A 12,718-nucleotide genomic window follows, 5' to 3' on the forward strand; every position below is an offset into this window, starting at 1 on the left:
AGTGAAGGGGGGGTAATGACGCATAGGGATCACGACGATGTGCCATTTTGGACACCACAACTGCCTGGACTTCTGATCTATAAGACGACGACGAAGATCAAATAAGAAAAACATTCGTTCCCTATTAAAACCAGTTTCAAATACACTTCCAACCCTTCCAGAGATATCCCAACACTCGCGATAATCAGCACCATGGCGTTCCCTGCTCCCACCAAAACCTACCACACGCAGCCGTACGCCGCCATCTCCCCGACCCGCCCGGAGCTCTCAACCAAGGGCAAAAGCGCCTTCATCACAGGCGGCGGCGCAGGCATCGGCGCCTCCGTCGCAAAGTCTCTCGCAAAGTCCGGCATTGCAAGCCTAGGCCTCCTCGGGCGCACACTCAAGTCCCTCGAAGAAACCAAGACCGCCATCGAGGCCCTGCACGCAGAGACAAAGGTATTCCTCTACACCGCCGACGTCACCAACGCAAAAGAAACCACCGACGCCGTCACCTCCTTTGCCGGCTCCGTCAACGGGGGCAAGATTGACATCCTCGTCGCCAACGCAGGCTACATGGCTGACCTCAAATCCATCCCCGACTCGGACCCGGAAGACTGGTGGCGCGCCTTTGAAATCTCCGTCCGCGGCAACTTTCACCTCCTCCGCGCATTCCAACCCCTCGCGGCGCCCCACGCCGCCGTGATCCACATCTCGACGGCGGCAATCCACCTCCCCTACATGTTTGGCTACTCGGCCTACCGCGCGTCCAAGAGCGCCGCGACGAAAATGTTTGAGTACTTCCGCGACGAGAACCCGGGCTTCTTCGTCTTGCAGGTGCACCCGGGCCTCATCGGCGGCACGGCCATGTCGGAGAAGTTTGGGGCGAGCGTGGAGGCGTTTGGGCTGACGTACGACGACATTGCGCTGTCTGGGGACTTTGTCGTGTGGGCGGTCAGCGAGGAGGCTGCATTCTTGAATGGACGATTTATACATGCGAACTGGGATGTTGAGGAGCTCAAGGCGCTTCGGGAGGGTCTGGAGAAGGACCAGAGTCGGTTTACCATCGGACTACAGGGTTGGTATTAGATCATGCGGGGTTTGTGAATACCTAATGGTGGGTGTATATGCAATTATATTCTTGTCATTATCGTCCTTCTCGTCCTGAACATTCAAACAGGAATATGCCCCCCAACTAGATAATTTCTTCACGCTTCCAAAACAGTTCCCATGGCGTTGAACGTTGATTAGTCCTGACGTGGGCCATGGTCTGGGGCTCGGAGGTCCAGAGCATATGTCGTTTTTGAATCCAATAAGAGAATCGCCTGCCTTTTTTTAATGTTGACAAACTCTTCAACTTGTCCGTGTTCCATTTCCCATTGTAGAGGGCAAGAGCTCGCTTTCCATCTGCGCTTGGCTTTCGGGCCTTTTCACGCAATGACACAAGCAGGTCGGCTAGCCCAGAGTGTAAAGATGAAAGTCAAGTCCTTGAATCTCGTCCAGAATTGAGGACTGAGGCTTGAAGGCACACTGAGAGGCTGACTAAATAGCACTGCTCTGCAAAATGAAGGGAAAAGAAAGAAGTGAGATATGTGTAATTACAAGTTCGTCAAAAAGGTACTGAAGAGAGATTAAAATTGCCCCATATCGCAGTCAGCCAAAATACCCACAATACTATGAGTAACGAGGCCAATCCCGGAAGCTTTTCAAGTAACAGATTCTCGTAATGTTCGAGCACTCGGGCCTTCGAGCTGCAAACGTCGACCGCAATAGATGCAAATGATACTGCGTCATTCTCTCTCATTGCCAATCACCCGGACGTTAAGGTGAGGGGTCCACTGAATGTGTACGTAAAGAGGCGTGCTTGGCGACGAAGCCACAGTGACGAATGGGGAACCCTTCGACTCCACCATCCGTGAACGATGCGCTAAACTTGAGCGGCATTTAGATCATGGTGATGGTTTATACAAGTGCTCTTGGAGACTTGAATTCATTGGCCATGCTGTTTCAGTGTCCCGTCCCGCTCGAAGTCCAATGACTGCGATGCTACGATTCCCGCATACCTGGTTCTATTGCTGAAAAGGAAAAACACGAAGTACGAGAGTTGAACGATCCTGAGAGGTAACAGTCCGGTTCATTAAGGGAAACAAGGTTCAGACCTACTTCCGGAGAGTTGACCTGCGAGATCAAAGCCGTTGGGATGATATTGGTGGTACTGAGACATCGTTCAGCCTCCCGGATCCGGCCCGCGAACGAGGAAGTTATGGTGAATGATTCCCCAACCGGCGACTCTCCGCAATGATCGGCCGGCCCACCATCACAATATATGGAATGGGCCGCCTTTGTTTTTCGGACTTCGGATACTGAGGACCCTTGGCAGAGACGAAACCGTACTCAGCTTCCGTTGTTAGAAGAAGACGAGAAGTCGAAGCTGACCCTTCTGCACTCAACACTTTGGATCAATCAGAAGATATCGTTGGATGCACTTGTAGTATCACCCAAGTCTACAAATATCCGTCCCCGTTCTCGAGGATTGAGCAGAGAACATCTGACATCACCCAATTCCTTGAACTCAGAAACGCCAACTCTTCAACTTTTCTTTCTGCGAGACAACAACATCCTAGAAGCTCACCTCCAGTCCCAAAATGAAGACCGCAGCTGTCCTCCTCGGTCTTTCCTCGTCTCTTTCCATGGCTGCTCCAGCAAACGTCCAGCGCACCGAACTGGGCACTTACCCCATCGACTCCAGCCTTGTTGAAAGGCTCTCCATCCTTCCCGCAGTCTGTACCGGAACCACTCCACTATGTTGCGCATCCGATGTCCTCGGCAATATACTTTCCCTCAACTGCGTGGCGCGTACGTTCTCCTGGCTGATCGCGGGTTTTACATCAATCTGGTGTAAATCTTTTTGAGCTGACCCATGGTTACAGCCGCGGCAACTCCAATTACCGTCCTTGGATTCCAAGCCGCCTGTCTGATTGATGGAGGCCGACTACCCCGATGCTGCACCCTCAGTGTTGTGCGTTTCCTAGTCACCATCCAAACTTTCTGCTTTTCATTGGCTAATCAGCGGTTACCAGGGTGGCTCAGCTCTGCTTTGCAGGGCGCCCGGCGTCTGATGAACTGCCTTCCTCGTTTTTGACAGTCGTGAAATAAGTGTACTACTATGATTTACTCCATATGGAGCCTTTCTAATGATATAATAATTGTCACTTTCCTCGATGAGCTGCAACCGTTGTCTAATAATTACAGCACCTTGATTACGTGGCTAAACAGCATCGGGGCCAATAGTTGGAAACTTGTTCATGATGTTCATTTGATGACAAGGGTGATGTTTACTAGCAGTATCTCGAAAGCCCGGCATGAGGTCAGATTCGCAAGCGGCAAGTGCTGAAGCCAAATTTCTCTTCTCAAATACATGGGCAACATTGGGCTGATTCACTTTTCATATGCGGTGTAGAACAGTCGAGCCACGGATTGGACCTTTGCCCCCTGCAACACGGGAACCCACAAACCATGGTCCGGTCTTAGCTCCTATCAAGGTAAAAAAGCAGATGCAGGGAAGTGTGAACTCAATCCGAACTCGTTGTGGGGATGACCCAGCTGGGCTTTGGGTCGTTCATTGGCAATTGGAACGTGCTTAGCTCAACTCGGATAGTACGCCTGACTTGAGTAAGTTGCTAGCATTATTATTGGCAATTATCAAGCCATCCACATGTGGTCACAGGGCGAATTCATCCATGCTATTCAGATCCAATTTCTGGAAATGCACCGCGCCATGCGCTTTCAATCAGGACCAAGGTTCGCGACAAGTATCCAACTCAGCAGACTCTGGCCACAATGTGCTTATTGTGCACATCCGGATGGATGCCGCCGAGGCCAAGAGAAGCCCGGTGTTCTTCGGATACGGAGCCGGAAGTCCCAAAGCGGGGCCGCATGGTGCTAGTCAAAGCGTCTCGGCATTGGATCCCGTTTCAGCAATTCTCCTCCTCACTGGCAGGCCGTCGTCAGTAAATATGACGTTGAAATACACTGTTGCATACCGAAATTTCTATGTGAAAGAGTTACTTTGTTTCCCTATCCAAAGCTTTTCTTCCTTTTGGGTAGAATCGTCTCGCGCCATCATCCCGGAGCTATGGGGACCGGCACCCGCTTGCAGATGTCGCCATCGCACCCATGCAAGCACGACGCGATGTCGGACGCAATCCCGACCCCCATCCTGGAGTCCAACTCCACGTTTCTTTTTGCGCATGTGCGCCGGCGAGGCGTGCTTGCGCCGGCGGCATGCACCAGGGATAGGTCGTCCTAGTGTATCCGTACCTTTGAGTCCATCGGGCGGCGCTGGCCAGGATTGCCTAATTACGATTTACAATAACGCCACGCGAACCAAGCTTATTAGAGCCCATTGGCGGTCCGTCTCAACCAATCTGAACTGGACCCGGTATCTGACAAGCCGCAAAGCCCAGAAACAGGTGCAGGGTGGGGGGGTTTTACGGGAGGAGACACAAAGGAACGAAAAAAAATCAGACTGGTGTTACATCACGGACGTTGGCCGCTTGGAGCTTTTGCTGGAGGGGCAATGAATATCCCGCAGGACGGGTGGGTGTGTTTGAAGCGATGCAGACGTCGAAGGAATCGGCATTTTCTTAAAAAGCTCAACGTCGAACGGACCCCATTTCCCTCCCGCACTTGCATGACCTTTATCCGTTGCGTCGGGATCGAAAAAAAGTGACCTTTGCTGCAATGTCGTCAATCGATCACGCAAAGCAACCCCAAGAGGTCGACGAAGAGGTTCAGGATGTCCAGCCTACGAAGCCTGTGTCTCGGTTCACGCGCTGGTACCGCTCGCCTCTCTTCAACGTCATCCTCGTGGGCTTGATCTCCTTCACGCAGCCTGGTATCTGGAATGCTCTAAATAGTATGCAATATTCCTCACTTACCTAGATAAAGAATAAGGGCTAATCGAGATCTAAAGGTACCGGCGCTGGTGGCCAGCAAGAGCCTTACCTCGTCAATGGCTCCAACTCTCTGACCTTTGGCATCATGGTCTTTGGCTGCAGTTTCTTCGCCATCATGGCCAACAAGATTGGCCTGAAGACGGTCCTAATCATTGGCACCCTCGGCTACGCACCGTACTCGGCATCCATGTACGTCAACAATCGTTACGGCGTGGAATGGTTCGTGCTGTTCGGCGGCGCGACCTGCGGTATTGCTGCCTCTGCATTGTGGGCAGCTGAAGGTGCCATTGCACTAGGATACGCCGACATCAAGGACAGAGGAAAGTTCACCGGTATCTGGCTAGGTCTCCGTGAGCTTGGACAGCTTCTCGGCGCCGCCATCCAGCTCTCGCTCAACGTCAAGGTCAACCAGCGCGGAAAAGTCGGATACTCGACCTACCTAGTCCTGATCGCGTTGCAATGCCTCGGTCTTCCCTTGGCGTTGCTCGTGTCACCTCCGCAAAAGGTCATTCACAGCGACGGCAGGAAGGTTGCCGACCCGACCAAGAACAAGGCCGTCCTAGGAGAATTCCGCAAGTGGCTCAAGCTGCTCAAGAAGAAGCAGTTCTACCTCTTGATCCCCATCCTCATCGGTTTCAACTGGAACAGCACCTACCAGGGCATTTACCTTACCAAGTACTTTTCCGTCAGAGCGAGAACTTTGGGCGCCCTCACGTCCGGTATCGCGGCATCTGCTGCCAACATGTTCTGGGGCTGGTTCTACGACCTGAAGTGCTTCAGCCGCCCTCAGCTTGCCAAAATTACCTGGTCTTGCTTCTCAGTGATTATGCTGGGCCTATTCGCTTGGCAGGTGGCCAACGAGAAGCTTTATGAGGATACGGTACCCAAAATCACCCTTGACTGGGACACCCCCGGTTTCGGACGCGGATTTGCAGTCAACGTGCTCTTCCGGTACGTTCATTCCCATCACCTTTCCTCGCTGATGATCTCAATACTGACAATTCAAAGCTTTATGAACGAATCGCACTATATGTTCGTCTATTGGATCATGGGTACTTTCTTCGACGACATTGAGACTCTGACTCTCGGCGTTGGCCTCGTTCGGTCTTTCGAGTCCATCGGCTCGTGCTTGGCATTCGGCATTGGCGCAGTCAAGGTCACTCCCATGGTTAATCTCATCGTTGCGTTCGTCATGTTTGTCATTTGCATCCCTGCAACTTCCTGGGCTGTCTTGCTTGTGCCCGAGCGACCTGTGAACAACACGAAGCTAGACGCGAATGACTCTCTTGCTGAGGACACCAAGGTGGTCGCCAACCCAGTTGCTGTGACTACTACGGCTACGGCTGTAGATGGCCCGCGAAATGTTTAAGCAGCCATAATGTCATTCTCTTGTGCGTTTAGCTTCATAACACAAGTACTTAGTTACTCAAGGAGACATGCGTTGCCAGAGTGCACACAAGCAGGCTAGTGATGAATCAGTCTTCAAAGTTCATGGTTGTGTATTGTGTGAGATGCCTGCTAGTCTTGTCTCGTTGCTTGTTCATGGTGAGCAGAATATTTACATTGGGAGAGTTAATATGATCATGAGAATAGGGACGAAAGCACATATGTCGGTGCGTAACACCATCCAAGCTCTAATCAATCCACTGAAGTTGATGCCGTTCTCGCGTTCCCTAAATGAATCCCTTGTCGAGATTGTTGAAAAAGTTCGCGGGAATGAAAGGCACGTTTGCGTCGCCAAAGTCAGTGTTGCTGAGAGCATTGCGCATAGCCTTCGGCATGGCGTCCCAGTCAAGGACCGGGTACGTACGGCCGACAGTATCCGTGAATTGGAGCGCATGGTTCAGCAAATATTCTGTAAAGTATTCCACCTTTATGCTATCATTCTGGTATGGCGGATTAGTCGACTTCTTGTAGTTGCCGTGGCCCGAGGCCGCTGCACCCAGGATCGTCGGGTTCGCGACTTCCGGGTTGTTGAGCAAGAGAATCGCGCTCTCCCAGTCGAATCTGTGCGAGCCGATGAATACGCCATTGATTGGCTGGTCTTTCGGGAAGAACCATGCGTACAAGATGGCGTACTTGCCTCTATACCATGCGCCTCTCGCGTAGGTCTGGCCCTTGCTGGTGTCTCTACAGCCACCGCTGGAAGTACCGGTTGGACTTAGGCCGCCACTTGTTCCCAACATTAGCCTCGTGTAGCCTTGAAGTGACCTTATAGGAGCCCACCTTGTGTCTCCGGCATCGTTGACAGCCGGGTACGGTTGGCAACCGTGAGCAATATGAAGAAGCGGGTTGAATCGTACGATGGATTTGCCGATACCATTGTTCTGAACTCTCGTGGGGAGAGGACTCAGGGAATCGTGGGCGACTACTGCGCGAGGATTCAAAATTATGTCAATGGGAGCGGCAAAGGCCTTGCTCATGAGGCCTAGGAAAGGCAAGAGGATGGTGGAACGCATGTTGGAATAAATGACTACTTTTGATACTGTCAGTGAAGTCCCGCAAATCTTTAGGTATGCGAACGCACCAGGAACGAATGAAGCAAGGTAATTGAAGTGAATACTGGCAATGAAGACCTGCTTTCCTTTTCGCAGTCTAGGATCTCTGCTGGAATAGAATTGATGAAGCAAGACGGCGCTGACACAGTCTCTCTGGCAGAGGGCACCTCTGACAGAGGAGGTAGGACTGTGGGCTAAGCGGGTAGGTATATGGGTTAGGCGTATTAATCGTAAAGAGTAATGCGATTAAAGAGCAATATGGAAGAGTAATATAGAAAAGTAAGGCGAATAGTAAGATAAGTATTGTAATAAATATATTATTATTATTATCTTTCCTAAGTAGAGGGACACGGCGAGCCCGTTTATATACACGGGGTCGCCTCAACACGTGACCAAACTACTGGGTGACTATAGGGAAATGTCACAGGCGCAATAAACATTGTAGGAAAATGACGGCTCTTGTAACTAACTCGATCCCAGCACCCAGTTATTAGAAAGAATGACACGTTCATTATACGTCACCATTTCCCCGCTCCCTACCACCCACGCCCTTTTTCACCCCTTTCCCACCCATCTATATCCATTGATTTTACTGATTTTGATTAAAGAATCCTATGATATAGATTCTGCTTGTTAATAAAATATGCTATAGCTTCTTAAAGTTTCTAATATAATTAAATATCTATAACTATAACTATATATAAAGCAAATTTAAGAAATATTAAATGTTTATAAAAATTTATAAATATTAAAAATATTAAAATGTTAATACTGTTTATAAAAATAAAGAGTAAAAGATTATATTATATAATAATTAAATAAACATTTTCACCTATTAAATAAGTATTTATAAAAACTAATTAAAAGTTTATTTTCTTATTATGTAGTTATTAACAAAACATATAAAAAATAATAGTCGAATATAATATAATCTTTAATGAAGCTTAAAAACAAACTTTCTCTCTTTAAAAAATTAAATTAATATTTATTTTTTTTAGTTGTTTTATAAATTTTTTTATAAAGCCTTTATTAATTAAAATTTAATTATTTATTAAAGTTTTATTTTATAAATTGTTAAAGTTTTATTTATTTAGAAACTATTATATATATGTTTAAAAACTTATTTAATTATAAATATTGTAGCTGTTTTTATAGCCTGAATTTTTATTAATATAAATTTTTATAATTAATAAACTAATTACAATACTTCATTTTATACTTTAATATTTAAGAAAGTAATTTAAAAAAATATATAGAATAACGGCGTAGTAATTATCTTATTCCAATTCTTAAATTAAGTTAATTATATAGTTAGATTAATATGTTTCACATTGTATTGAGTGGTAGTGGGTCTAGGTAGTGTCACCCTTGGGCTCGACCAGATCTAACTTCCCGTGGATAAAAGAATCAAGCGAGTTAAATCTGTCCACTGCAAGCGTGCACGGCGTTCGAAATGCTAATTGGGTCCGAAGACGACGGAATGCAGGGGGCATGGCAAATGAGACGAACCACCAATTCTATCACAAGATCAGTAAATGCTTCTGTTGTACATTAGTCAAATGAGATCTGAGTGATTCACTCTCAGAATCGCCGACCAGAATCGGAACCGAGGTACATTGGAAACTGATTGCACATGTCTTCCGCAGGGGGGCATTGCTTGGCACACCGATCTCTATTATCTACAATCAACCCTTGATATGCCCATTGAAGCTGTCCAATTTCCAGAATCAGCAATGCCCAGGCTGATGGACCAAGAACCTTCATCAAGCTGCGGCGTTCTTTGTGGGCCCATTGGACATGACCGAGTCAGCGCAAGGTTGCATCTCCCCGTGTCAATAGATTGATAACCTACCTTCGACCGCCATTGTCGTCCAATTTGGCACACTTCTTCCAGTTCGTGACTGCGCGCGGCTGTCAAATGTCCCGTAGAGTTCTGATTAGGGGGCACAAGGAGACCCGAGTTGTCCGTGCCAAAAAGACTCCCTCCCCCTGACCCATCGTGGTTCTCGCGTGGTTCTCCAGAAGGTTAAAGGAGGCTAGCCATCTTTGTCGCTAGTCATAACATCGAAGTAGTAGTAGTATTGACGCAGACCACCCTGTTTATGTGCGTAGTGAAATTGAAGGCATCTCTGAGAGAGCACTTCTTTGCGCAACTGCTTTATGTGGCATCTTGGTCACCGGCCTCGAGGCAATTTCTCGGCCCCATTGGCTGTACTGTCAAACAAGTTGAAGTCATTCTTTGCAACTAGCGCTAAAATATACAGCACATGTGCCTTCGAACCTCACAGTTTCAATCGAGTCCAAGGCTCTCTTCAAACTTCTTTGCTTCCTTGCCAATTGGTTGAATCAAGGTATAACTTCCCGAAGTGTTGAACTCTTGCACCCCGTTCAGCAAGTATAGCGGAATCATCTGACCGTCATCGCTGAAGTACAACTTTGGTCTTTCCCGGCGATAGTAGTCTAATTTGACGCCATCGGTAAACTCAACAGTGGTGTTGTAAGCCAAGGTATTGTTGTCGTACGTCCAAGGGCCCTCCCACTTTCGAGCGTAAGCGTGTGCTCCAACGTGCGGCCCTTTTCGCCCTTGCGCAATATCAATCATGTGGTGGACCAGAATATGCCAGTGACCTCGCTTGTCTCTCCAAAGAAACGGATCTTCGCTACGCTCCGTGTTGCGTGGTTCTACAACAAGTTCATGCGGGGCGGCGAAGTTGTCTGCGTGATAGATGTTGTTCTTCTCCACAGCGAGTAGAATTTCATGGGTAGGGTTCTCGTTTGACCACAGCGGCCATGGCGCCGGGTTTGTGACATTGATGACTTGCGGGATGGGCGTCGTCCATTCTCTGAGGTCCGGGGACGAGGATACCGAGATTGTGTTGTTCCATTTTTGAGATTTGCAGACGTCACCGACCTCGACGTCTTTACCGATGAAGTAGATTAGAAACTTTTCATCAGCCGGGCTCCAGATGGTCGTCGGATTGTGGTGGAAAGTGCTAAACAAGGTTTGAGCGTAGTTGTACGGGCCCCTCGGCCCCGTGCGAGACTCAGCCCTGATGATGGTGCTGAAAGGCCTCCAGCCGGAGAGACCGCAGCCGTGTGACATTTGCGAGGTAATGAGGTGGAAGAGCCTCTTGTCTGAGCAATCTTGAATGATGTGGCCTCCCCAGGAAGAGTTTCCGGCGCCCTCCTTGTAGAAATCCGGGCCTGTCGCGTTCGTGTGGTTGTATCCAGTCCAGCGCTCGACAGGCTGTAAATCCAACTCGCTGCAGTCGGCGGAACGCCATCCTTGATCGCAAATGCAGGTGGCATCTTGGTCGCAGATACCGTTGAGACTGCAGTCGTCGTCTGTCTGGCATCCATGTACACCAGCCAAGAGGCCGGAGAGAAGTCCAAACAAAGGCAGGCCGCGCAAGAGGGACTGCATTTTTCGTCGTCGTTGCAACGTTCGTTTACTATGTTTTGCAGTTTCCAGCGGGCATCGACTTGAAGAGAAAAAAAAAAAAGAGTCCAGCAACGGGTTACTTTTGTATGCGCGACTTTCCCATGCTGCCAGCAGCAACTTGGCAATTTCGAGATCGATGTGCTCAAGTCTCGGCTCGTCGTAGATCTATCCGAAATACGCAGGCCTGCGACATGAAGACCGCGCGGAAGAATTGAGATCCTCGAATCTTATTTGGCTTCTCCGCATTTCCCCACGAATACCACGAGTCGCAACCTTCTGTCGCACCGCAGCACCACATGCAAGTTCACCTCCCAGACCGAATGACTGACGCTTTCTGCAACATCATTGCCGCTTCGCTCGTGAACCGTGACCACCGCCACCTACGCCTCCTACAAGGCAGGGCGAGTGAGGCGCATGCTTAGGTCTAGTCAATAGTTGGCTTCCAGAAGATGAACCTATTTCCACCACATACGAATCAGTTGTCAAATTGTAATCGGTAGTGAGGCTGTAAACGCTATCCCAAGCGATTGTCCAGGGCTGGCGGAGGAAGCCTTTGGTGAGGTCCTCAAGGCCAGCCATGAATAAGTTGGGAGCTTTTCTTGTTGTCAGTTCCGATTTTCCAAACCTGTCAAAAGCGTAACATATGTCACCAGCCAATGAGCCGAACTAGACACTATTTGACAAGTGTTTTGCTTCTATTGAAGCTTGATTCCAAATACCAGAGTCTGCCTTCCTCTGCGATATTTGCCATGAAAGACCCGATGGTCAATTGGTCATCAGAACCAATAGCACTTGTATTTGACGGATAGGAAGATACTCTTATCTCCATTGACCACTGAGGTCCTTCCTCCAAAAAGTTCTTCTTCCCGTTATGAAAGGCTTCCTTTAGTATGGCTAGTTAACCTGATTTGGCTCGTGTGTTGACAACTTGGCTGAAGCCTTCCACGTCCACCCTAGCCGGCATTGACTGAGTGGTACTACACACTCCACCTAGACTAGCGACGGACGTAAACCATCCGTCATGCTTTACACCAGGACCATACCAAAAAAATTAATTATTTCCCATTTGTGAAACGGGATTTTCCCCACCTTAAAATTCCCATCAAATCAAATTGGGTTTTCATTTCTTGCTTTCGGGACTTAACTTCAAAGTCAACCACCTCCGACAAACAGCCCAACCCGCAACCATGATTCGTTGACGTAATTCAACATTCCCCCCCACAGAAAACTTCTCCCTCACGCACCCCAAACTCATACCCGTCAATCCCTTACTATCCCATCAGCGGCACAGCACGCCTCAATACAACCACAACGGTAAAAGCTCCAAAAAACCAATCTTTGCAAACGCTTTTGTTGGCTGACGACAATTGCAGATGGAGCAATTCGGCCTCGCGGCAGCGCACTCGGGGGCGATCAACCACCTCCACGCCATCCACGTGGGGCCCGCCGTCGTGGACATTGTCAGGGAGATCCGGCTGGCCGTCACCGTTGTCGTCGTTGGCTGGGTCGCGGTCACTGGAATAAGGACGTTTTTCAACCGGAGATAAGACTTGAATGGGAGGCAACGCTCGCAGGAGGAACGTCGACGTCGGCGCGGCAGACAACGATGTGGAGGAAGCTCGCCGTTAGAAGTTGGATTGTTACATGTTTGGGGCGTGATGCACTCGAATATGGTTTCCCCCCAAAAGAAAACAAATATTATTTGTAAAACAGTTCTCTTTCTCTTTCAAAGACCTCGGTCTCTCGTCAGCGGCCATGTATCAACAAAGCAAAGAAACGCCATTTGACCCCTTTTGCACAGAATCAAAAGTCGCCCCAAAGACGGGTCCTGAATATCCTTA

At 48.8% G+C, this 12,718-nt stretch overlaps 6 protein-coding genes across 6 annotated transcripts; 4 read left to right on the top strand and 2 right to left on the bottom strand.

Moving 5' to 3' along the window:
* Nucleotides 1-192: 192 nt before the first annotated feature.
* On the top strand, nucleotides 193-1,068 carry CORC01_10858 (uncharacterized protein; the record flags this gene model as incomplete). The annotated part of the gene is made up of 1 exon (XM_022622485.1): nucleotides 193-1,068. The coding sequence occupies one exon, from the start codon at nucleotides 193-195 to the stop codon at nucleotides 1,066-1,068; it is 876 nt and encodes a 291-aa protein (XP_022471001.1).
* Nucleotides 1,069-2,624: 1,556 nt separating this feature from the next.
* On the top strand, nucleotides 2,625-3,098 carry CORC01_10859 (uncharacterized protein; the record flags this gene model as incomplete). The annotated part of the gene is made up of 3 exons (XM_022622486.1): nucleotides 2,625-2,835; nucleotides 2,910-2,998; nucleotides 3,060-3,098. The coding sequence occupies 3 exons, from the start codon at nucleotides 2,625-2,627 to the stop codon at nucleotides 3,096-3,098; spliced, it is 339 nt and encodes a 112-aa protein (XP_022471002.1).
* A 1,624-nt stretch (nucleotides 3,099-4,722) lies between these two features.
* Nucleotides 4,723-6,306, top strand: CORC01_10860 (uncharacterized protein; the record flags this gene model as incomplete). The annotated part of the gene is made up of 3 exons (XM_022622487.1): nucleotides 4,723-4,897; nucleotides 4,955-5,888; nucleotides 5,946-6,306. 3 exons carry the CDS (start codon nucleotides 4,723-4,725, stop codon nucleotides 6,304-6,306), a joined length of 1,470 nt encoding a protein of 489 aa, XP_022471003.1.
* Nucleotides 6,307-6,610: 304 nt separating this feature from the next.
* CORC01_10861 (necrosis inducing protein) lies at nucleotides 6,611-7,396 on the bottom strand (the record flags this gene model as incomplete). Its single annotated transcript, XM_022622488.1, has 1 exon — nucleotides 6,611-7,396. One exon carries the CDS (start codon nucleotides 7,394-7,396, stop codon nucleotides 6,611-6,613), a length of 786 nt encoding a protein of 261 aa, XP_022471004.1.
* Nucleotides 7,397-9,725: 2,329 nt separating this feature from the next.
* On the bottom strand, nucleotides 9,726-10,859 carry CORC01_10862 (uncharacterized protein; the record flags this gene model as incomplete). Its single annotated transcript, XM_022622489.1, has 1 exon — nucleotides 9,726-10,859. The coding sequence occupies one exon, from the start codon at nucleotides 10,857-10,859 to the stop codon at nucleotides 9,726-9,728; it is 1,134 nt and encodes a 377-aa protein (XP_022471005.1).
* Nucleotides 10,860-11,454: 595 nt separating this feature from the next.
* Nucleotides 11,455-12,424, top strand: CORC01_10863 (uncharacterized protein; the record flags this gene model as incomplete). Its single annotated transcript, XM_022622490.1, has 2 exons — nucleotides 11,455-11,481; nucleotides 12,251-12,424. 2 exons carry the CDS (start codon nucleotides 11,455-11,457, stop codon nucleotides 12,422-12,424), a joined length of 201 nt encoding a protein of 66 aa, XP_022471006.1.
* Between the last annotated feature and the right edge of the window lie 294 nt (nucleotides 12,425-12,718).

The sequence above is a fragment of the Colletotrichum orchidophilum genome (assembly GCF_001831195.1).
Source record: "Colletotrichum orchidophilum strain IMI 309357 chromosome Unknown Scaffold_111.1, whole genome shotgun sequence".
Lineage (NCBI taxonomy): Eukaryota > Fungi > Ascomycota > Sordariomycetes > Glomerellales > Glomerellaceae > Colletotrichum > Colletotrichum orchidophilum.